We start from the raw sequence: 23,753 nt of genomic DNA, 5'->3' as shown, positions 1-23,753 counted from the left end.
AAGAATTCATTATGCCAAGTTGGCCTGTAGAAGGAGGCTAGTCTCTTCTGTATTTTATCAGATGTGCTTAATGTATATAATCATCGATAGTAAGTGAAAGATCTGTTTGGAATTGAAACTGAGTGGTGCTGGAGGATGATCCTGAATGCACAATGAGCAGTGGAGGCACCAGAGCCCGGTGTGGATGCCTAGCAGGCTACCACATTGAGCAGGCACAGCTCAACCACCTGTACATACACATCTCCTGAGATCTCTCTCCTTAATTGAAGGTGATCATATCCATCTAGTATAGCACATGCCCTGGAAGGACAAAAGCTACCTACAGGAGCTGTGGTGATGACTCACAGGTTAGAGCATCTGCTTCTCTCTCAGAAGAACCACATGGTCCCTAACAATCATCTACAATGGGGAATGCTATTCCCTCTTTTGATCATGAGGGAAATGCACTCAGGAGTGGCCCAGATACATTTGAAAAAAAAAAGATCCATTGAGTTAAATGATAAAAATAAATATAATCAGCAACAATAAAAAACACAGCATATGAATGATCAAGTGAAACAGCACCTATAAAAACCTATTTCCCAAAATGACGTTGATGGTCATTATCTTTCTGGTTTAATAATAATGCTGTATTGTAAGAAAAACTGAGGCACATGGTTCTCGATTAGGATTATTCTATATTCCTTTGTGAAAGTTGTCATTTTTTCTGCAGCTCTACAGGCATGAGTGTGTGTTACTCAATATCTGGTGCACACAGTCAATAAGGAATGTGTGTTGTAGACTGATATAGACTAGGATGAGCAGAAGACATGAGAGCATGGATACAGTATGTCAGTGATTACATCATAAAGTGTGTTTCCATAAAAAAAGTCATACACAAAAGACACCATCACCCTGTGTACCCCTTGGTGGCTTTGAATTCACTGGACCATGCAAAGATCCATATCTAGCTGTCAGTTCTAAGTCTACAGGAGGGGAAAGGACCCTTGAATAAGATGGTCATAAGAGTCAAGAGTTACAAATCAATTTTTATTCATAAGGAATACAATTTACAAAAAACAGGCATAAAATGAACAACTAAAATGGTATAAAAAATGAAAAACAGTAACAAGAATATATAACTATGATATAACAAAAAGAAAACTTCAATGAAAATCATAACCAAAAATATTTCTTAACAGCATTTTCTTAATGAACATTTAGAAACACAGTTGTAGTGCTGTTTCTCCTCTAGGACACGAGATTTCAAGGCAGTCCCCTCAGATGTCTCTCAAATGGTGTTGTCGGTATGAGAGAGGAGAAAGATCTCAATGAGACAGGCTGGCATACGGATACATAAATTTAGGGTCTCTATACAATGAGGAAATTAACTGAGAAGAAGAATATTCTCCCCAAAAAAGTCTTTGACTGTTGAGGATTGTCGTCAGCAGGGAACTCCTGACAGAGAAACTCACTCTTCAGGGGGCTGTCTTCCTGGGATCTGTCCTATTCCATGTCTCCTGCAGTTCCTGAGACCTGGGAGGAGAAGGCAGCTATTAAGACACTGATTTGGTGGGGACACGCATACCAGCTGTCAAGTTGCTGCCTTCTGTCCCTTCAGCTGCATTGCAGAGACAGCACTGATCTTTTCACTGAAATCATTGCTGATATCTCTGCAGCCTGGGGAAAGTCACCAACAACCCTCACAGTACTGTGGGAGAACAAGCTGCTCCTCAAACTTCTACCAGTGAAAACCAAGAACGGGGAAAGGAGAAGAGACCTAACTGGGTTGCAGGAAGAAAGGAGAAGGCCACATGATACTGAGATCAAAGCCAATGACCAGGACTCATTTGCCATTTGCACTTGGTTCTTATCCCTACAAGGTGCTTCCAACCATCACATGACCCCTGTATGACCTTTGTCACACGACCAAGAACTCGTTCAAAACTCTTCATAGCATCCAATCTATGACAGGGAGATGCAGTCATGTGATATGTTATTCCTCTGTCACCATTTCTGGACTGCAGTTTCAAAAAGGGCAGAGAAGTATAATTGCCAATAATTCAGTTTCTGGAGAGTGGTTAACATCCCAGAATACTTGTGCATAGACAGAGCCATGAATAACTCTATCACATGAGGTGGGTGACTGATTGGGTGTGGGGAGATTAGAAAGATGATAGGGGAAGCAAAGATGTATCCAATAGGCAAATGGTATCAGACATTGTTAATCTGACTCAGCTGCTTGTTCCTACCACATTTTGCTGGGTCTGGAGGTTGCTGGTCTTCTCCTGTTCGTCTTCAGCATTCGGGTTCAACTCAAACAAATATCGCTGTAACTCCTTGCTCTCCTGCTTCAATGTGACCAACTTCTTCTTCATACATGCCTGGTCCATCAGGAGCCGGCTGTGCAGGTTGCTGGAAACACACTCTGCATAGTAAGATCCTGAAGCTTCTTCCTCCCATTCCAACTGCCAAATCCCACAAAGTCCACCAGGACCCAGATACCCATAAAGACTTCAAGAATACATCTCCATACATGTAAGGCTGCTGCACAAACAGCAAACGGCCAATCCAGGGAAGAATAAATTGTTCCTGTGACCCAAGCACCAATAAGAGTCCATGTCTCTCCAAAAGAACAAGGGATCTACAACTACCCATGAGAGCCCAATGCATCGGGGCAACATCAATTAGTAGGCGGCAAATAACCACAAGAGAACAGTAGAACCAAGGGAGGTCATGTAAACCATGTGGTCCACACATTGAGCTTTGTTAAACCTGGTATGACCCCAGAGCCGCAGGTTGGCCTAATAACACTCTGATGCCTGAATCAGTGTAGTTCTATCCAGAGCCTTCTAAAGATGCATAGACACTGTGGTGATAACTGACAGTCCCTTATGGAACTGAATCTGAGTCCAAAAGACCCACGGCACAGTGATATTCAAACAACAGAAGACATGGACCCAGAGCTACAGGCTCTCCAGTCCAGAACAAAGAGAGGCGGGAATGGATATTCCACAAGTGATGGGCCCTTCTGACAAGTACTTACCGATAGAAGTTAATCTCCTTCTTGAGCTCCTGAAATTTCTCACGATGTTCAATGTTCTTTGTGTCTAAGTTGTGCAGTAATGACATGACCTCTTTCTCCTTTATCTTCAAGTTTTCATAAAATGGATTTGGCCTGAAGTAGGGGCTGGCCCCAGGAAGATAGAACCCAATGAACATCGAGGTTTAGGATTAGAGGAACTCAGGCTGTGTCCTGTACTACCCCAGCCCTGGAAGGACACTTTCTGAATTCTACATATTTGGATCTTCTTCAGCTTCAGAAACTTGGAATTGTGTGCCCAGGACAACAGAAGCTAAGCACCCAGATAAAGGGTCCCCTGGCTCACATTTTTCAATCAGGAGGGCTGGATCTGCATTCAAACCTATTATGCTGTCAAGAGCCTAGGCCACAGAGCTTACCCAAACACACACACACACACACACACACACACACACACACACACACACACACACACATCCAGAAACCTCTGATTTCATTTTTCCTGTTTTGACAAGTGGAATGCTACAAGCCGAATAACTAATATTCTAGAGGCAGACAGTACACATAATTCTGGAGATGAGATCAGATATTGCCACAAACTTATAATCTGCCCAAGGCATACAAATGTATAGACAAATGTGACTACACAGGCAAAGAACTGTGCTGTTGAAAGTGGGGCTTCCAAAATAAAGCACTTACACCTCCATGAAACTATTATAAAGGTAAATCCTGAGGTCAAAAAACAGACCCCTAAATTCCAAAGGTGGAGGGATAGAGAAACATATAAAGGTTGTGCATATGCATGCAGACCTGTGCACACACAGACACACAAACTGGGGCACACCCACAAGAAAAAAAAAGTAAGTTCTCCAGCTCCGAAAAAAAGAACCAAAAAAAAAAAAAAAAAGAAAAAGAAAAGAAAAGTAAACAGACTCAGAGAATGAGAAAGAGAGACAAATATGGAAAGAGCACAATGAGAATCAGTAGAAATGCATGCACCATTACTGTCTCAGAGTGTAAGGCACAGAGACAAGAAGGAGCAGGCCAGAGCCTCAGGCCTTCTACTTAAGCATTGATATGAACACTGTGGGTCCTGTCACCTAAGGCTGCTGCCAGGAGATGATAGCGTTCAGTCACCTTCCTAGCAAGTACAAACACTCTCCACAAACTCACAGCACCTAGAACCTTGCAAAACTACCACCTGTCAAGGGCTTTCCAATTGTACACTGGGAACTCATGCTCCAGTGACTTTATCCCTGAAATCTTCACTCAGATTGCAAGTTCAGATTTTCAACAGGCAGAATCAGAGAGTCCATTTTCAATCTCACTCCTCAGTAAGGGTCAGGTTCTGAATCTCCTCTCTATGGGAGATGAGGTTTAGAACAAGTTCGTTTGTTTGGAGCAATGCATACCTCTTGCTCATGGATCCACCTGTCACATAAAGGAGGCGATCTGTCAGCTCATTTCTCTCCTTGGTAGTTAGCTCCAGTTCTCTATTCAGCCTCTCCTCTTCCTCGTTGGCCTGCACCTTGTTTAGGACATTTTCAGGGGATGACGTCTGTCTGCAGGCTGCTGTAGGTAGAAGAACACAAGTGAACCCTCATGGGGCGAATGCATAGAGCATACACAGACCACAGTGAGGTCCAAACAGGAGAACATGCTTGGAAGCCAGTGTCACTGCAAGGAGTTTGGTCTATGTGAAAGAGGCATCCTAAGTGGATCACAGTTCCCCCACTACTATATAGAGACCAAGAGATGTAAGCAGCCAGGTGTTCCCTATGCCCGCCCACACAGGCTTACAAGTACCAGAGAGATGCCTTCTCCAGGATTATTATCAGGTACGCAGGCTACAACCTGGTTTCAGGACCCTACCCCTCTGGTTTCAGAAGTCAGATCATCAATTCAGCATCCACAATGACTTGATTGATCAGGGATACTCAGATATCCTACACTGTTACTCTAGTCCAATAACTTTGCATTAAAAAGTCATGTAGGGGGAGGACATGGTCAACAGATTTATTAATTCCCCCTACTGAAATGACAAATGCCCCAGAAGTGCCAATAGGTTACAGGCTCTTTCTCTACCTGCTCCATATAGTTTGGCTACTGTAGAAAAATATCTGCCACACAGAACCTCTAATATATGAAGGTAAGATTGGCCCCGTCAGCCAGAGGTAGTCAAAGGAGTTCTAAGAATATAAGGTCATGCCAGGAGCACAGTTCTCTCCCTCTTACTACTGTCAGATAGTCACTGAATTTAAAGAAGCAATGAAAGTGAAGTACATTGATGCCCTGTTTAATTCAGAAAAGTTATACCCTCCATGACTACTTATGGTGTTATTATATCAATTTAACATACCGAATGCACTGTAAAAGTAAAGACTAGAAGTTCACCCAATAATAGCATAGGCATTGCCATATCCTCCATGTGGTTATGGAGAAACTAATAATGTGAAAACCCTGACTTTCAGGAATTGTGATAATCATGGAATTCAATATCTGTGGAGATGTTCCAGTAGTTGTGGCCCATTGCTATAAAGGCCAGCTGAAGTCCCCCACACTCACCCCTGAGAGGAAGCTCAACATACACTGCCCAGAACTTACTCCACATTCCCCATGTCCTGTGTCCATCATTACCTTTAGGTTTCGTTTGCTTCACTCTAGAGTCTTCTCTATCAACATCAACTCTCCCAAAGCGCCTGAGAAGACGGGCAAACATGCCTGTGGATATATCCTTTGGACACTAAGAGAAAAAGTAGGGAATTGGTTGTCACAACGATACTGGTGACATCACAGGGATTCCAAGGTCTCTCTAGGAGACAATAGAATGTCCACGAAGGGACGGCTGATGTCATGGATAACAGACTTTGCCTCCTTGCTAATGTTCTCCCTGTACTGAGCAAAAGCTGATGGACCCTTTTCAGGGGACTTCCCTGTGGCATAGCCACTGAGCACCACATGCTTCCAAAGCCAAATTTGGCTCTAGGCTTGATTGGAAAAACCTAAGTCATTGCTATGTTTCTAAATGAGTGCTTCCTCCCCAATCCCTGCACAGAAATGTTTCATCCTACCTCAAATTCTCCTCAGTCAGCAATATTACCCATTAAAGATTACTGAGAAATCACACCAGTTCCTATAAGTAGCCAAAGAGGTCTCCTGTCTCATCATGTGCAGGTGCATGAAATCACACCCAGAAATATCCTGTAGGGTAGGGTGCGATGTGGGTGTGTGTTATAGGTACAACCTGAAGCTTTGTGCTTAACATTTGACAGTTGCCACCAGATTCCTTAGGAGAAAGAATTGCATTCATTATGGTCCTGGCAACAATGTGGTGATCTGTTAGCAGAGGAAACTGAAATATTGGATCCACCAGTGAATGCACCCTCAGGCTGAGTGTGGGGCTCTCCTCTTTGCACTTAAGTTACCAAAGTAGGATTGCTTACAGGCCTCTCTAAGCTATAACGTGTGATTTCATCTGAAAAATAAAATAGTCAGCAGATGTTGGGGGGGATGCAGCCAAAGGAGTAGGACAAGCCTAGAGACATAACTCAGTGGACAGAGTAAGAAACAAGCATCTTCACTCCTGTTTCATGGATCACCCCACAAAACACAAAAGCATCTATCCTACTTAAAAAAAAAAAACCAAGTTATTTTATTGAATGCATATACTAATACTGTTTACAGTATTGGTAGCAAAGCTCATATTTTGGTGGCAGATCCATGACTTGAACTATCTTCCTGACAACATATAAAACAATAAATAAATAAATAAATAAATAAATAAATAAATAAGAAAAAACAGAAAAATAAAAAAACACAAAAAGCACAAGCCTTTCATGTGAAGTTACAGAAGAGTGATCTAGTGGTCACTTCTGACCAGGCCATTTTAGCTATGACAGTGTATAGTGACCCTTAATTTGATGGGTCCTATATAAAGCTTTGTGCAATATTGTCATTTTAACCAACCTCATCCAGAACATACATAAAAACACAGGATATGATCACAATGTCCTTGCCGTGTATCAAGTTATTTTTCTATGTCCTTGATTGTCAGGCATATTACAGCAACAATCTGAGATGGCTGGTAGACTTGGAAGAAAGTAGATATGAAAGATGCCCGTTTGATATCAGTACAGCCATTTCTTACGAATGAGAATCTTTTAAGCTGGCCCTCGCTTAGCCCCTACACATTAGACAATAGAACAGAAAGTACAGAAAGCACATTCCCACCCACTCTCTAGGAAGCTGCTGGACCATAAGAACAGAGGGTACAGAACATATTTACTGCAGGGCAATTAGAAGACAGGAAACATCTCTGGGAAGCTGACTGACCACTATAGAAGTGAGATGTCCTTGGTACTGAATGCAGCTGTGCTATAGGCTGACATAGCTATAGCCTTTTCCTGGGAACTCCAGAAGAGAAACACCTGCCAAGATAGATATCCTTGGTCCTTGTCCTGGGAACCCCAGGATAAGAAAACATATATCAAGTCAGACGTCCTTTGTACTGAAATAGCTGCATTGCTGTGGTTACAGCCTTATCCCAGGAATTCCAGGATGAGAAACATCTGCCTAGTTATCCTTGGCACGAAATAGCTGAGCTAAGGAAACTGTGTAATCTTAACTGACTATTTAAGCTGTATATTTCTGTTGTTTGAGGCTCCTCACATTCCTCCTGTGTGAGGACCGTGTCGAGCCCCAGTGCATTGGTATCCCAAAGTAAACTTCTTGTTTTTACATCAAGACTGAGTCCTGTGTGTTCATGGGGTGGTGATTGTCCTCAGGACTGGAGCGAGAGTCTCCTCTGTCTGAGGGTCTTTCAGATAAAGCTATAGTTGTGGGTTACACACCTCAGCTCTCATTGGCTAATGCTGTCCTCACAGTCCTTGGAGGCCCCTTTGTAAGACTACCTGTTGGAAAGTGGAAGCAGCTTTATTTGAGCTCAAAGTGAACCTGACGAGCAACGTAGAGAACAAGATGGGGTAATTGAGACCCTGTCTAAAACCAGCACAGAAACCCACCCTCCATTCAAAGCATCATCTACCAATTCTTGAATTTTTACCATTCTCTGCCAACCAGTCTTTCATTCAGGAAAGGTAGAAAAGAACTGGAAATGATCTTTGTATTCTAAGGACCTCGATCTGTCTTTCCTTAGGTCCACATTAAGAACAAATGAAATGGGTATCACCATCTGAATAACTTAATATTACCTACTCAGCATTTCTAGCCTAATACTGTGCCTATGGCAATCTCAAGCTTCCCGAGTGTTGCTGCCCCAGCAAGCAGAATGAAGAACTGAGGTCAAACCCCAGTGAACCTTTCAAGGGGTTAGAAGAAAGCCATCAGAGATACTGCACTTCTTTGTCCTTCGATTAAATCAAGATGATACAACGTGAATCTAGTGTGCTATTCAACCATACATCTTCCTCACAACCCCACCTATCTGAGTTCATTGCTTGGCAGAATTCATGCCCCACCATCCTAGATATTTCTTGATTCATTGCTGCCAAGGGCCAGGTTTCCTGAGTTTTGTTTTTTATAGAATTGGGTGTAGTCAATCATAGTTGCCCTCTGTAAGAAATGACAAATATCTATAATAACTGAATATTCTGAAGGTTTTTATACTGGTTTTATTATACATGTAACTATGAAAAGAAAACATACATATTTGATCAATGAAATGAGTAAGATTGATTTAATGAACAGAAAAATGGATGGTACTTCAAAACTTCCATGATTACATATTATCTATTTAATTCCCTCCACAATAGCAAGAAGCGGACATTATTATTTACTTAAACCGAGAAAATATTAATTGTTTGGCCTGCTTTTCTGAGCTTCCTTAAGGTATAGTTAATTGACAGAGCTGTGGTTTAAAATTAGGGTCCATATTGTTCTGTTTTAAATGTGTGACTTTTCTTTCTATTTTTTTCTCCATCTTTATTAAATTGGGTATATCTTATTTACATTTCAATTGTTATTACCTTTCTGGGTTTCCAGGCAAACATCCCCCTAACCCCTCCCCCTCCCCTTCTCTATGGGTGTTCCCCTCCCCATCCTCCCCCCATTACCACCCTCCCCCCAACAAGCCCCTTCACTGGGGGTTCAGTCTTGGCAGGACCAAGGGCTTCCCTTTTATTTCTAGTGGGTGCTGCTCTCCCTGCTCCGTGGGAAGTGGATGGGGGGAAGGCCCGGGCCTGAGGTGAGTTGGAACTGGGGTAGAAAGCATAGGGTCTCCTAGGTGAGAATGCCAAACCACCACTGCTGCTGCAGCCACCATGGAGAAGCCCTTGTTCCTGCTGCAGGGAGGAGAGTCTGGTGGCCACAAGATGGCTGAAGGGGAGCTGAGAGTGGACAGCTTCATCACCCGCCTGCTGGAGGTATGAGGATATCGTCCGGAAAAAATTGTGCAGATGACTGGAGCAGAAGTCCGAGGGCTGTGTATCACGTCTCGTGAAATCTTTCTTAGCCAGCCAACAGCTGTGAACACAGGTTTCTTTTGGAGCGCAGGCCTGTGCAGGCTGAGAACCTAGGTGGGACAGTTCAAGCTACCCTTTTTCCATGGCCAATCTCAGATCATATTCAGAAAGTATTTCTTGGGCTAAAGAGATGGCTTAGTGGTTAAGAGTACTGACAGCTCTTCCAGAGGTCCTGAGTTCAAATCCCAGCAACCACATGGTGGCTCACAACCATCTGTAATGAGATATGATGCCCTCTTCTGGTGTGTCTGAAGACAGTCACGGTGTACTTGTATATAATAAATAAACAAATAAATAAATAAATAAATAAATAAATCTTTAAAAAAAAAAGAGTGTTTCTTCCAAATGAGGAATTTCCAATTTATGGAATTGAACTAATGGTGGAAGTGACACAGAGAGTTAAAGTACAGAAGGAATAATCCAGAATGTCCACCAACAGTTGCTGTCACACCAGGACTTTTAAAAGCTCAGCTGCTAGAGAAGCAATGTAGTCTTTGGTTATTCTCAAGCTTAGGTCTTCTAGTCATTATAAGCTGACCATGACACAAAAAGAGTCATCTATATCAAAATAGAGAATAGTAACTAGATTCACACCACACTATCACATTACTACTGTATTTGAGGTTCTCAGTTAATATCCAAGAACCTGGAAGAGGCCTGGGTCTTGCTACACATACTTATAATTTATGTCCCCATTGTCAGCTGAGATTCTTCATGCAGCCTGGGGTCAAGGAGGTCATCCCACAAAGCACAAAACACCCATCTCAGATAAACATGTATGGTTTATTGAATCCAAAACATCCATGAATTTCAGGACACAATTAAATGTTGAAACCTAAGGATAATAGATATAGAAGAGAATTAAGATTTCTAGTTCATAGATCCAGTAAACACCTTCAACAAATCATAGCAGCAAACCTCCATAAGGTAAAGAAAGAAAAGGCCATAAAGGTACAACAAGCCTACAGAACATCAAACTAATTGTACCAGAAAAATTCCTCCATTCACATAATAATTAAAACGCTAAATGCACAGATCAAGAAAGAACATTAAAAGGGGTAAGGTATAAATATCTAGTATCAAATAAATTCAGACATATTTGAATTACAGCAGACTTCTCAACAGAGATTCTAAAAGTCAGAAAATCTTGGGCAGATGTAATGCAGACACAGGCTCCTATATCCAGCATAATCCTCAATCACCATAAAAGGAGGAACCAGGATATTTCATGACAAAACCAAATTTAAACAATTCTTTTCTCTAAGAAAGCACAACAGATGCTAATAGGAGGAAAACTCCAAGACAATGAACTAAACTATACCCAAGAAAGACCAAGAAATTAATCTTCTCTCAATAATTTAAAAAAAGATAAGCACACAAACAAAATTTCACCTATAACCAAAAAAGAAGAGAAAGCAGCAATCATTGGCTTTAATATCTGACCAGATCCTCTTTCCCTAATCCCCAAGCTCCCAGGGGCCAAACTGCCAGCCAAAGTGTATGCAAGGATGCTCTATGGTTCTAGGTGAGTCCTGTAGCCCCACCAAAGGCAGATCCTAGAGGTGTGAGGTGGGAATGGATATGTGTGGGTGCAGGAGCACTGTCACATAGGCAAAGCTGAGCAGAAATGGGATGTAAGGTTTGATGAGGGGCGTGTGGAAAGCAGGACAACAGTGGAAATGTAAATAAATAAAATAACCGATTAATAAAAAATTGCCAAAAATAAAATAACAAGTAAAAAGGTAAATGAAAATTAAACCAAACCAACCAACCAAACAAACAAAAACCCCTGTAGTGTATTGGCCTAATTCTGCTTGTATTTTAATGCTAATTTGTGGAACTCAGGACTGGTTAACCCCAAATAACTGACCCTGTTCCCAGTTAACTGTGATTATAAAGAAGCCAACAGCCAACAGCTGCACAGCAGAGAGATGGGGGAGGTGAGCTTTGAGGGCTTTGCTAGAGAGGATCATGAGGAGGGAAGAAGGAAGTAGAAATTGCCAAAGAATAAAGGAAGAACATGTGTGATGGAGAGGAGAGAGGAAGAGGACAGCAGCCATGGTTAAGAGAGAGGAGAGCCTGGTCCTGAGGGCTGTCCAAGTGGAACAAAAACAGTCAAGATGTTACACAGTCAGTAAGAGCAGCTCTCAGGCGAGCAGAGATCACCAGAGACCCCAGACCAACAAGATACGCAAGCATAACTCCATCCAAACTCCCTCTCAATATCCCGTGTCCTCCATGGGTCTGGCCTCAGCGTGTGTCCTGCGTCAGCACATGTGTCTGTCTCAGCTGACATCACTCTGCCCATCAGCCCGAGCCCCAGGAAACAGCGAGAAACTACAGCAGCCCACCAGAAGGTTTTTTGCTGTGGTTCTATGAAGTCCCAACAAATGCAGCTCAACTACAGAATGCAAGGCAGACCAATGCATGTGTGTCCTTAGTGCAGAACCCTTCATCATGTGTCCTTTCACATGCGTGCTTTAGCAGAACATCCTTTTACCTGTGTCTACCTCAGTTAAATGTTCCTTCACACATCTGCCTTAGCCTTTCACCTGTGTCCGCTTCAGGGAACCACTCCTTCAGGTGTACAATTTCTCAAGATTAGCAAACTGCATACAGAACATTCAGAACAAATCAAGGTGTGTGGTCAGCATGTCCTTGAGCCAAGTCCCTTCTCCTTGTCAGTGACAGCAGGCGTGTTACAGCAACAATATGAAATGGCTGGCAGACATGGAACAAAATAGCAAAGCTATTCTGGGGGATGTCACACCATACCAGCCACCAGCTCAGCTGAATTTTTAAGTTTTGATGTTACAAGTGAATATACTTGACCTTCAAAAACTGAGAAAGCCCACTTTTAATATGAACTATATAATCTAGGCCAAGACCGCCTCTAGGGTAAAGGCCCTCAGCCTGTGGGTCGTGACCCACACAGGGTCTCCTATCAGATAGTTTATACTACAATAAAGATTCATTACAGTAGCAAATTTACAGTTGTGAAGTAGCGACAAAATAATTTTGTAGTTGGGGTCACCACAGCATGAGGAACTGTTCTAAAGGGTTGAGGCCATAGGAAGGTTGAGAAACACTGCTCTAGGAAATTATGTTTTCTTTCTCTTTCATATTTTTCAGACAGAATCTCAAACTGTAGCTGAGATTGGCTTGGCTTGGAACATGTGTGTAGTTCATGCTGGCATCAGACTTATGGCAATTCTCCTGCTTCAGCCTCCTACTCAGGAGCCTACCAGGGTGAGATCACAACCACGGGTAATGGGATTGCTGTTCTTGGTTGTCAACTTGAGTGTACCTGGAATTAACTAATGCCAAATGGCTTGATGCCCTGTGAGGGGGATCTCTCTCTCTCTCTCTCTCTCTCTCTCTCTCTCTCTCTCTCTCTCTCTCCTTCCTTCTTTCTGTTTTCCTCTCTTCAACCCCCTCCTCTTGGTCCTCCTCCTCTTCTTTGTTTTTTTGAGACAGGGTTTCCCTGTGTAGCTCTGGCTGTCCTGGAATTCATTTTGTAGACCAGGCTGGCCTTGAACTCAGAGATCCACCTGCCTCTACCTCCTGGATGCTGAGGCTAAAGGCATAAGCACCATTGGATTTTTTTTCTTAATTAAATTTTCTGAAGCAAGAAGACCTAATTGTAATCCAAATCTTGGAGATCAGAAGATAAATCTTTAATTCAGATCTTTTGAGATGGAAAGGCCCACCTCTAATCTGGACCACACCTTCTTTTTTCTTTTTATTTTTTTCATCTTTATTAACTTGAGTATTTCTTATTTACATTTCGATTGTTATTCCCCTTCCCGATTTCCAGGCCAACATCCCTCAACCCTTTCCCCTCCCCTTCTATTTGGGTGTTCCCCTCCCCATCCTTCCCCCATTAGCGCCCTCCCCCCAACAATCATGTTCACTGGGGGTTCAGTCTTGGCAGGACCAAGGGTTTCCCCTTCTGCTGGTGATCTTACTAGGCTATTCATTGCTACGTATGCAGTTGGAGTCCAGGGTCAGTCCATGTATAGTCTTTGGGTAGTGGCTTAGTCCCTGGAAGCTCTGGTTGGTTGGAATTGTTGTTCATATGGGGTCTTAACCCCCTTCAAGCTCTTCCAGTCCTTTCTCTGATTACTTCAACGGGGGCCCCGTTCTCAGTTCAGTGGTTTAATGATGGCATTCAGCTACGTATTTGCCGTATTCTGGCTGTGTCTCTCAGGAGAGATCTACATCCAGTTCCTGTCGGCTTGCACTTCTTTGCTTCATCCATCCTATCTAATATCTGTATATGTATGGGCACATGTGGGGCAGGCTCTGAATGGGTGTTCCTTCTGCCTCTGTTCTAAACTTTGCCTCCCTATTTCCTGCCAAGGGTATTCTTGTTCCCCTTTTAAAGAAGGAATGAAGCATCTGCATTTTGGTCATCCTTCTTGAGTTTCATGTGTTCTGTGCATCTAGGGTAATTCGAGCATTTGGGCTAATATCCACTTATCAATGAGTGCATACCATGTGTGTTTTTCTGTGATTGGGTTAGCTCACTCAGGATGATATTTTCCAGTTCCATCCATTTGCCTATGAATTTCATAAAGTCATTGGTTTTGATAGCTGAGTAATATTCCATTGTGTAGATGTACCACATTTTCTGTATCCATTCCTCTGTTGAAGGGCATCTGGGTTCTTTCCAGCTTCTGGCTATTATAAATAAGTGTGCTATGAACATAGTGGAGCATGTGTCTTTGTTATATGTTGGGACATCTTTTGGGTATATGCCCAAGAGAGGTATAGCTGGATCCTCAGGTAGTTCAATGTCCAATTTTCTGAGGAATCTCCACACTGATTTCCAGAATGGTTGTACCAGTCTGCAATCCCACCAACAATGGAGGAGTTTTCCTCTTTCTCTACATCCTTGCCAGGATCTGCTGTCACCTGAGTTTTTGATCTTAGCCATTCTGACTGGTGTGAGGTGAAATCTCAGGGTTGTTTTGATTTGCATTTCCCTTGTGACTAAAGATGTTGAGTATTTCTTTCGGTGTTTCTCAGCCATTCAGCATTCCTCAGCTGTGAATTCTTTGTTTAGCTCTTAGCCCCATTTTTTAAATAGTGTTATTTGTCTCCCTGAGGTCTAACTTCTTTAGTTCTTTGTATATTTTGGATATAAGCCCTCTATCTGTTGTAGGATTGGTAAAGATCTTTACCCAATCCTTTGGTTGTTGTTTGGACCACACCTTCTGCTGGCTCATATCAAGGACATGGAAAAAGGAAGTTTGCTTTATTAGTTTTCCTTCTTCTTCAGGATTCCTGCATGTACTGAAGACCAGCTGAAATATCCAGCCTTATGGACAAAACCGTTGAGGTCCTGGAGTTGCCCCATAAACCACACAAACTCTGACCTCACTTAGACAGGGATGGTTTATTGAATGCCCACTGTAAGACTGATCATCAGAGACGTAGCTGAGAATTTGTCAGGCTAGGACTCTGGACATTTTTCTATGTCAGTTTATAAAGACTAAAATGTGAGCTCATAGGCAGGTGCTGGAAGGGCTGTCTGGTTGTCAGCCCTGACTCAAGCCATTTTAGACAACAAAGGTTCATACTGACTTTTTATCTGTTTAAAGATTTATTTATTTATATATAAGTATACTGTAGCTGTCTGCAGACACAGCAGAAGAGGGCATCAGGTCTCATTACAGATGGTTGTGAGCCACCACTGGGATTTGAACTCAGGACCTCCGGAAGAGCAGTCAGTGCTCTTAACCATGGAGCCATCTCTGCAGCCCTCATATTGACCTTTAATTTTATTGGTCCTACATGAAGCTTATAATTATGAAATTTAAGATTAAGAAACCTCACAACATAAAGAACTTCCTTCCAGTGGTTCGGGAATGGGTGGGTGGGGGAGCACCCTCAAGGAGGCTGGGGAAGGGGGTGGAATGCAGGGTTATTGTAGGGGAAACTGGAAAGGGGGTTAACATTTGAAATGCAAATAAACAAAATAACCAATAAAAAAACATACACAAGTTATGTGATCATTCCTGACCCTGCTCTGAGTTAAATTATTTTCAGACAACCATGACAGGCAGACATATTACAGCAAGAATATGAACTATCTGGCAGGCATGGAACAAAACGGCTACAGCTATGCTAGGGGGATTGGCTTCAACAGGGGCAACTACTGCATTTTAGACCTTCCATTCCTTGTTGAATTAGCTGTACCACAGCCTATAAACCATTCTAATAAATTTTCTTTCTCTATATACAGTCATTCTAGGAGGGATGATTGGTTATGCATTGTTAAATGCAATGCTGATCACGAAACCCCATCACTTCCACAGCAATATGCAAGTGTAAGTAAGTTACTGAACAATTGAACAGAAATTAAAATTTACTGCATTTATTGCGTGTGTCAGAAGGCATAGGGAACACCTGGCTGCTTATATCTCTTGGTCTCTATAGAGTAGTGGGAGAACTGAGACCCACTGAGGAGGTCTCTTAAGCGAAGACCAAACTCCTTGCAGTGACACTGGATTCCAGGCTTGTTGTCCTGTTTAGGCCTCACTGTGGTCTATGTACACTCTATGCATTCTCCCCATGCAGGTTCACATGGACTGAACTCAGAAAGCTGGGGTTGGCAGAAAGATGCATGGTTAAATAGCCCACCAGGTTCACATTGTATCAGCTTGATTTAATCTAAGGACAAAGAAGTGGAGTTTCTCTGATGGCTTTCTTCTAACCCCTTGAAAGGATCACTGGGGTTTGACCTCAGTACTTCATACTTCTTGCTGGGTCAGCAACACTCAGGGAAGCTTGAGATTGCCATAGGCACAGTATTATGCTAGATATACTGAGTAGATGATACTAAGATGTTCAGATGGTCATACCCATTTGCATGAGTTCTTAATGTGCACCTAAGGAAAGAGAGATCAAGGTCTTCAGAATAGGAAGATCATTTCCAGTTCTTTTCTACAATTCCAGTCTGAAAGACTGGTAGGGAGAGAATGGTAGATAATCAAGAATTCATAGATGATGCTTTGAAGGAAGTGTGGGTTTCTGTGCTGGTTTAGACAGGGTCTCAATTATCCCATGTTGCCCTCTTCCTACCTGGCCAGGTTCACTTTGAGCTCAGATAAACCTGCTTCTACTTTCCAGTAGACAGTCTTACAAGAGTGGCCTCCAGGGACTGTGAGGACAGCATTAGCCTTTGACAGTTGAGGTGTGTAACCCACAACTATAGTTTTAGCCACTTTGTTCCATGTTTACCAGCTATTTCAGATTGTTGCTGTCTATGGCTGACAATCACGGACACAGAAAAATAACCTGATAGAGAGCAAGGACATGGTGATCACATCCTTTCCTGTTCTGTATGTTCTGGATGAGGCTTGTTAAAATTCCAATATTGCAGAAAGCTTTATATAGGACCCATCACATTAAGCATCCAAGTGCACTGTTCTATCTAAAATGGCCTAATCAGAACTGACCACCAGATCACACTTCCTGCAATCCTCATATGAGAAGCTTGAGCTTTTTGTTTTGACTTTTTTCTTTCTTTCTTATTTTTTGCTGTATAAGTTGAGAGGAAGATATTTGGGGCCATGGATCTGCCCCCAAAATCTGGGGTATGGATCTGATCAATCAGTGTTGGTGTGTGCACTCAATACAGTATCCATTTTTTACTGTGACAGATGCTTTTGTGTTTGTGGGGAAGCCCATGACCCAGAGCACAAGTGCTGGATCCTTGCTCTATCCACGTAGTGATGTGTATAGCCTCGTCCTACACCTTTATCTGCACCCCCTATATCTCTTGACTATTTTATTTTTCTGATAGAGGCTCAGCTTCTGATAGAAGGCCTGTCAGCAGTGCTCCTTTGGCGACATTGGCGCAGAAAGGAGAACCCCACAAGCAGCATGAGGTTCCCTTCATTGGTGGCTCCAATATTGCACTTTTGTCTGCCAACTGGTCTCCACACTGTTCCTAGCACCATAAAGACTTCAACTCTTTTAACTAAGGAATTTTCTGGCAATTGTCAATTGCTAAGCACACGACTTCATGAGTGTTCCCCTAACACACGCCCATGCTGTAACCTACCATGCAGACTATTTCTTGATGTGATATAAAGCACCTGTACATAATGAGACAGGAGAACTTTTGACTGCATATTCAAGCTGGTATGAAATCTCAGGAAGTTTTAATGGCTAACATTGGTGAATGAGGACAATTTGAGTTAGTGAGACATTTTTTGGGAAAGATTTGAAAGGAAACATTCATTTAGATGCATAGGAATTACTAAGGTTTTATAATCAAGCCTTGAGGAAAATTTGGCTTTGGAAGCAGGAGATGCTCAGTGGCTCTCCCCAGGAAAGTCTCCTGGAAAGGGCACCTCAGCTTATGCTCAGTACAGGGAGAACATTAGCAGGAGGCAAAGTCTGCTCCCCATGACATCAGCTGTCCCTTCTTGGACATTCTATTGTCTCCTAGAGAGTTCTGGCATCCTCTGTGATGTCACCAGTGTTGTAGTGACGACCAGTGCCCTAGTTTCTCTCAGTCTGAGTCTGGCGGTTACAAGCTAAGACATGTTTTCCCGTCTTCGCAAGTGTTTTGGGAGGGGGAACATCGATTGTGGAGAGACTAGAGTGAAGGAGTCTGGCCTTTCGTCTCAAAGTAATGATGGACAAAGACAGCACTTCTGGGGAATGTTGAGTAAGTTCTGGGCAGTGTATTTTGAGCTTCCTACCGGGGGGCTGCAGGCTTAAGCTGACCTTTCTAGCAATGGGCCACAACAACTGGAGCATCTGAAAAGGAATTGAATTTCCATGAATATCACAATTCCTTAAAGTCAAGGATTTCAGAACTTTAGTTTCCCCATCCCCACTGGGAGGATATGGTAAGGCCAATGCTATTATTCTGTGAACTTCTGGTCTTTACTTTTCAGTGCATTTGTTATGTTACATTGATATAATAACACCATCAGTATTCATGGAGGGTCCACCTTTTCTGAGTTTAGACAGGGCAGCAATGTATTTCACTATCACTGCTTCTTTAAATACAGTGGATATCTGACAGTAGTAACAGGGAGAGATTGTGCTCCAGGCAATAACCTTATGTTCTTAGACCTTCTCTGATTTCTTCTAACTGGCAGGGTCATCGTTTGCTTTATATATTAGAGGTTGTATGTTACAAAATTTTTTTTTCAATACCAAAACTATTTGGAACGTGTAGACCAAGATTCAGCCTGTAACCTATTCACACTTCTGGGGCATTTGGTATTTCTCATAGGGACACTGATAAGTCTGTTGAACATATCCTACCTGGAAATGCGTTTTAAATCCATGTTTCTAAAATACCAAAAGTATTTGGATCATGTGGACCAAGATTCATCCTGTAACCTATTGGAACTTCTCGGGCATTTGGTATTTCAAATAGGGGAACTGATAAGTCTGTTGACCATGTCCTCCATGGAAATGTGTTTTAAATCCAAAGTTGTTGGCCTAGAGTATCAGGGTAGGACATCTGAGTGTCTCCAATCACTCAAGTCTTGTGGATGGTGAATTTATCATCTGAGTTCGAACCCACAGGGGTGAGGGTCCTGAAACCAAGCTGTACCCTGTTCAGCTGATGATAATCCTGGAGAAGCCATCTCCGTGGTCCATGTAAGCACCTGATGTCCGGCATAGGGAACACCTGGCTGCTTACATCTCTTGGTCTCTATAGAGTAGTGGGAGAACTGAGATCCACTAAAGAGGCCTCTTAAGCATAGACCAATCGCCTAGCAGTGACACTGGGTTCCAGGCTTGTTCTCCTGTTTAGGCCTAACTGTGGTCTATGTACACTCTATGCATTCTCCCCATGCAGGTTCACTTGTGTTCTTCTACCTACAGACGCTGGGAGAGAAACATCATCCCCTGGCACTGAACTAAGCGAGAATCAGGCCAAGAAGGAAAAGGAGAGGCTGATTAAAGAGCTGCAGCTCATTACCGAGGAGAGAAATGACCTGAGAGATCGCCTGAGGTTTCTGACAGAGAGATCCATGAAGAACAGGTATGAATCGCTCCAAATGCTCTTGTTTCATTCCTGGGTCTGCAAGGTCACCTTCATCTTATCCTATTAAGGTTTTGGGTTCTAGAAAGCTGTGCCTCCCTAACCACCCTGTGCTAAACCTCACCTCCCATATAGAGGAGATTCAGAACCTTGACCCTTCCTGAGGAGCGAGATGGAAAATGGACTCATCTGCTTCCATTTATTGAAAAGCAGGATTTGTGGTCTGAATGAAGAATTCGGGGATAAAGTCAGGGAGAGTGAGTGTCTAGTGTGCATTTGCAAAGCCCTTGACAGCTGGTGTCTTTGCAAGATTGTAATTGCAGTGAGTTTATGGTGAGTCTCTGTACTTGCTAGGCAGGGGACTGAGTGCTGGAAGATCCACGCAGCAGCCTGAGGGGCCTGGTACCAAACTGTTCATCTCAATGCTTGACTAGAAGGTCTCAGGCTCAGGCCTGTTTGTTATTGTCTGTGTGTCTTGCCCTCTGAGACAGCAATGGTGGATGCATTTCTCCTGGTTTTCACAGTACTCTCTGTTTCCATATTTCTCTTTCTCTTTCTCTGACTCTGTTTTTACATTTCTCTTTTTTGTGGGTATTTCTCAGTCTGTGAGTCTGTATGTGCATACATCCAAATGCATATGTACAACATTTATATGTTTATATTTCCCTCCACACTTGGAATCTAGGGGTCTATGTCTTGGCCTGAGTATTTACCTGTAACACATTCATGGTGATGTGAATGCTTTGTTCTGGGAGCCCCACTGTCAACAGCACAGTTCTTTGACTATGTGGCCACGTTTGTCTGTTTATTTGTATTCCTTGTGCAGATTATAATTTTGTGTTGATATAAGGTCTGTTATCAAAACAGGAGAAAAGAAATCACCGGTTTCTGGGTGTGTTGGGGTGGGGGAGCATGGAGAGGTGTGGCCTAGGCTCTTGATAGCTTAACTGGCTTGACTGCAGATTTCCTCTTGATTGAACAAAGGGAGCCAGGGAAGCCTCCATCTGGATGCTGAGATTCTGGTGTCCTGGACGCAGAAAAACACGTTTCTGAAGCTGAAGAAGATCCAATATGTAGAATTCAGAAGGTGTCCTTCCAGGACTGGGGTAGTACAGGACCCACCCTGAGCTCATATATTCCTAAATGCTGATGTTCATTGGATTCTATCATTTGGGGCCAGGCCACACTTCAGGCCAAATCCATATTATGAAGACCTGGAGAGAATGGAGGAGGCGGTCATGTCAATTCTGCACAACTTAGAGATGGAGAACACTGAGATCCATGAGACCAACCATAAGCTGAAGAAGGAGATTACCTTCTCTAGGTAAGTCCTGGTCAGAAAGCCTAACACCTGTGGAATGGCCATTTCTGACTTTCTTTGTTCTGGATTGGACGGTCTTCAGCTCTGGTTCTATCTCTTGTGCTGTTTACACATCAGTGTGCCAGGGTCATTAGGACTCAGTTTTCAGTTCCACAAAAGACTGTTACTCATCCCAGGATTGTCTAGGCATCTTCATAAGATAGAACAGCACTGATTGAAGTCAGCAGGTTATTAGGCTGACCTGGACCTATGGTGTCATACCAGGTTTTACAAAACTCAGTGTGTGGACCACATGGTTAGCATGACCTTCTCTTGGTTCTACTGACCTCCTTTGAGGGTGTTTGCCCACTACTAATTGATGTTGCCCCCATGCATTGGGCTTTCATGGATAGATGTAGATCTGTGTTCTTTTTGAGAGATGTGGACACTAATTGGTGCTCAGGCCAAACAAATAATTTATTCTTCCCGGAATTTACTCTTTGTGGTTTGTGCAGCAGCCTTATATGTATCAAAATGAATTCTATTAAGTCTTCATGGGTATCTGGGTCCTGGTGGAGTTAGTGGCACTCGGGAGTGGGAATGGGAGAAAGGGGCAGCATGATCTTACTATGCAGACTGTATTTCCAGAAACCTGCTCAGCCAGCTCGTGATGGAGAACACATGTAGGAAGGAGTTGGTCCCACTGAAGCAGGAGAGCAAGGAGGTACATCTTGATTGTGCACTGAACCAGAAATATTTGGTTGACTTCAACAAGAAAGATAAAGACCAGCAACGTCCAGACCCAGCGTCATCTGGTAGGGACGAGCAGCTGTGTTAGCTTAAAAATATCTGATAAAGGTTGCCAATTTGATACATCTTTGCTCTCTCCTACCACCTTTCTAATTTACACTCACAACCAGCCAACCACCTCATGTAATGGAATTGTTCATTGCTCTGCCTATGCACAAGTATTCTGGGAAGCCAACCACATTTCAGAAACTGAATTATTTTGCAAGTATATTTGTCTGCTCTTTTTGAAGCTGCAGTATAGAAATGGTGACAGATTAATAACATACCTCATTATTGCATATCCACGTGATAGATTGGATGCTCTGTAGAGTTTTGAACAAGTTCTTGGTTCTTTGACAAATGACACTCTGTGGTCATGTGACTTCTTGTGTAGGAAGCACCTTTGCGGGATAAGAACAAAGTGCAAATGTCAAATTAGTACTTGTCATTGGTTTTAACCTTGGTGACATATGGACATCTCCTTTCTTCCTGCAACCCAATGAGGTTCCTTCCATTTCCCTGTTCTTGGTTTGCACTGGTATAAGTCTGGGTCCCATATTGGCAGCCCACATTACTTTGAGGCTCTCTGGAGATTTTGCCTTTCCCAAAGAGTTAGCAACAATGATATCAGTTAAAAGGTCCATGTTGACTGTCCAATAGAACTGAGATGGTAGTAGGCAGCCTTCCGACAGCTGCCTTGCATTTCACCACCAAATCAGTGTCTGAAAAACTGCCTTCCTCTCCCAGGTCTCAGAAAGTGCAAGAGAGCTGGAATTGGACACACAGCAGTAAGAAAGCTTCCTGAAGAATAAGTTGCTTTCTCAGGAGTCCCTGATGACAAATATCCTGAATGGTAACAAATTTTTTGGATGAGTATTCTTCCTCAGAGTTAATTTGTCATTGCTTAGAGACCCTAAATTTATATACCACTAAGCCAGCCTGACTGATTGATGTCTTACTTTCTTCTCAGAAAACAGCACTTGAGAGACAACTTGGGGGACCTCCTTTCATTATGTGTGCAAGAGGAGAAACAGCAATACATCTGTGCTTCTAAATGTTCATTAAGAATGTGCTGTTTAGAAATATTTTCGTTATGATTTTAATTGAAATTTTCTTTTTGTTGTTTCATATTTATATGTTCTTGTTACTGTTTTTATCTTTTCAAATATTTTTAAATATTTTAATTTATTTGTTTTAATCCTGTTTTGTTGTAAAAATGAATTCCTTATGAATAAAAATTGAATTCTATCTCTTGACTCTTAAGACCATCATTCTTATTCAAGGGTTCTGTCCCCTCCTGTGGACTTAGAACTGACAGGTGGAGATGGATCTCTGCATGTTCCATGGATCCTGGGCTAATTAGTGAATTCAAAGTCACCAAGGGGTACCCAGTGTGACAGTGTCTTTTGTGTGGATAATGTGGCTGTTTCTCGGACACACACTTTATGAAGTAATCACTGACATGCTTTACCCAATTGTTAGGGTCCATGTGGTTCTTCTGAGAGAGCAGCAGATGCTCTACCCTGTGAGTCATCACCACAGCTCCTGCAGGTGCTTTTGTCCTTCCACATCATGTACTGTATTAGGTGGACAGGATCACCTCCAATCAAATAAAGAGATCTCAGGAGATGTGTATTCACAGGAAATTTACTGAGCTGTGCATGCTCAATGTGTTAGCTTGCCAGCCATCCCTACAGGGCTCTGGTGTTCCCACTGCTCATTGTGGGTCAGGATCATCCTGCAATATCACTTAGTGTCCATATTAGAGCAGATCTTTCACCTATTATCAATGATGACCATATTTATTCTGCACATCTGACAAAATACAGATCGAAATTAGCTTCCTGTTGGCCAGATTGGCATAATGAGTTTTTTGATTGTTAGCATGAAAATTATTTTAATCTAAGCAGTTTAGGGAAGAACCTCAAGGACACCCATAGTGAATGCAGCCTGCAGCTGTGAACACAGGTTTCTGTTGGAGAGCAGGCCTGTGCAGGCCCAGAACCTAGGTGGGACAGTTCAAGCTACCCTTTTTCCATGGCCAATCTGGGATCATATTGAGAATGTATTTTTTCCAAGTGACTGATTTCCAATTTATGGAATTGAACTAACTTACTGAGAATGGAGGTGACTCAGGAG

General features: G+C 42.6%; 2 protein-coding genes across 3 annotated transcripts; one reads left to right on the top strand and one right to left on the bottom strand.

Annotated features, from left to right (window-relative positions):
- Positions 1-1,058: 1,058 nt before the first annotated feature.
- LOC134483135 (disks large homolog 5-like) lies at positions 1,059-22,098 on the bottom strand. 2 transcript variants are annotated; one of them, XM_063278380.1, is made up of 5 exons: positions 21,902-22,098; positions 4,435-4,594; positions 3,026-3,169; positions 2,232-2,394; positions 1,059-1,515 (listed from the first exon to the last, which is right to left on the bottom strand). In XM_063278380.1, the coding sequence occupies exons 2-5, from the start codon at positions 4,443-4,445 to the stop codon at positions 1,486-1,488; spliced, it is 348 nt and encodes a 115-aa protein (XP_063134450.1). In that variant the 5' UTR covers positions 4,446-4,594; positions 21,902-22,098; the 3' UTR covers positions 1,059-1,485. The 2 variants fall into 2 exon arrangements, with proteins under 2 accessions (XP_063134450.1, XP_063134449.1); XM_063278379.1 differs by lacking the exon at positions 21,902-22,098 and adding an exon at positions 5,660-6,193.
- Positions 18,046-22,813, top strand: LOC134483131 (uncharacterized). Its single transcript, XM_063278376.1, has 6 exons — positions 18,046-18,187; positions 19,366-19,525; positions 20,706-20,849; positions 21,474-21,640; positions 22,362-22,467; positions 22,585-22,813. The coding sequence occupies exons 1-5, from the start codon at positions 18,061-18,063 to the stop codon at positions 22,424-22,426; spliced, it is 663 nt and encodes a 220-aa protein (XP_063134446.1). The 5' UTR covers positions 18,046-18,060; the 3' UTR covers positions 22,427-22,467; positions 22,585-22,813.
- Positions 22,814-23,753: the final 940 nt, after the last annotated feature.

Source organism: Rattus norvegicus, chromosome 19, assembly GCF_036323735.1.
Source record: "Rattus norvegicus strain BN/NHsdMcwi chromosome 19, GRCr8, whole genome shotgun sequence".
Taxonomy (NCBI): Eukaryota; Metazoa; Chordata; class Mammalia; order Rodentia; family Muridae; genus Rattus; species Rattus norvegicus.
The sequence above is the reverse complement of the archived record's forward strand: the minus strand, read 5'-3'. Positions and strand labels throughout refer to the sequence as shown.

Excerpts from the sequence above, each read along its gene's own strand:
- LOC134483131 (XM_063278376.1), top strand. The coding sequence starts at position 18,061 with ATGTTTTCCCGTCTTCGCAAGTGTTTTGGGAGGGGGAACATCGATTGT. Across the intron at positions 19,526-20,705 it reads GAGAGATCCATGAAGAACAG|GCCACACTTCAGGCCAAATC; the intron begins GTATGAATCGCT and ends ATTTGGGGCCAG. Across the intron at positions 21,641-22,361 it reads TCCAGACCCAGCGTCATCTG|GTCTCAGAAAGTGCAAGAGA; the intron begins GTAGGGACGAGC and ends TTCCTCTCCCAG.
- LOC134483135 (XM_063278379.1), bottom strand. The coding sequence starts at position 5,741 with ATGTTTGCCCGTCTTCTCAGGCGCTTTGGGAGAGTTGATGTTGATAGA. Across the intron at positions 2,395-3,025 it reads AAGGAGATTAACTTCTATCG|CAACCTGCACAGCCGGCTCC; the intron begins GTAAGTACTTGT and ends GTGTGTTTCCAG. Across the intron at positions 1,516-2,231 it reads TCCAGACCCAGCAAAATGTG|GTCTCAGGAACTGCAGGAGA; the intron begins GTAGGAACAAGC and ends TTCTCCTCCCAG.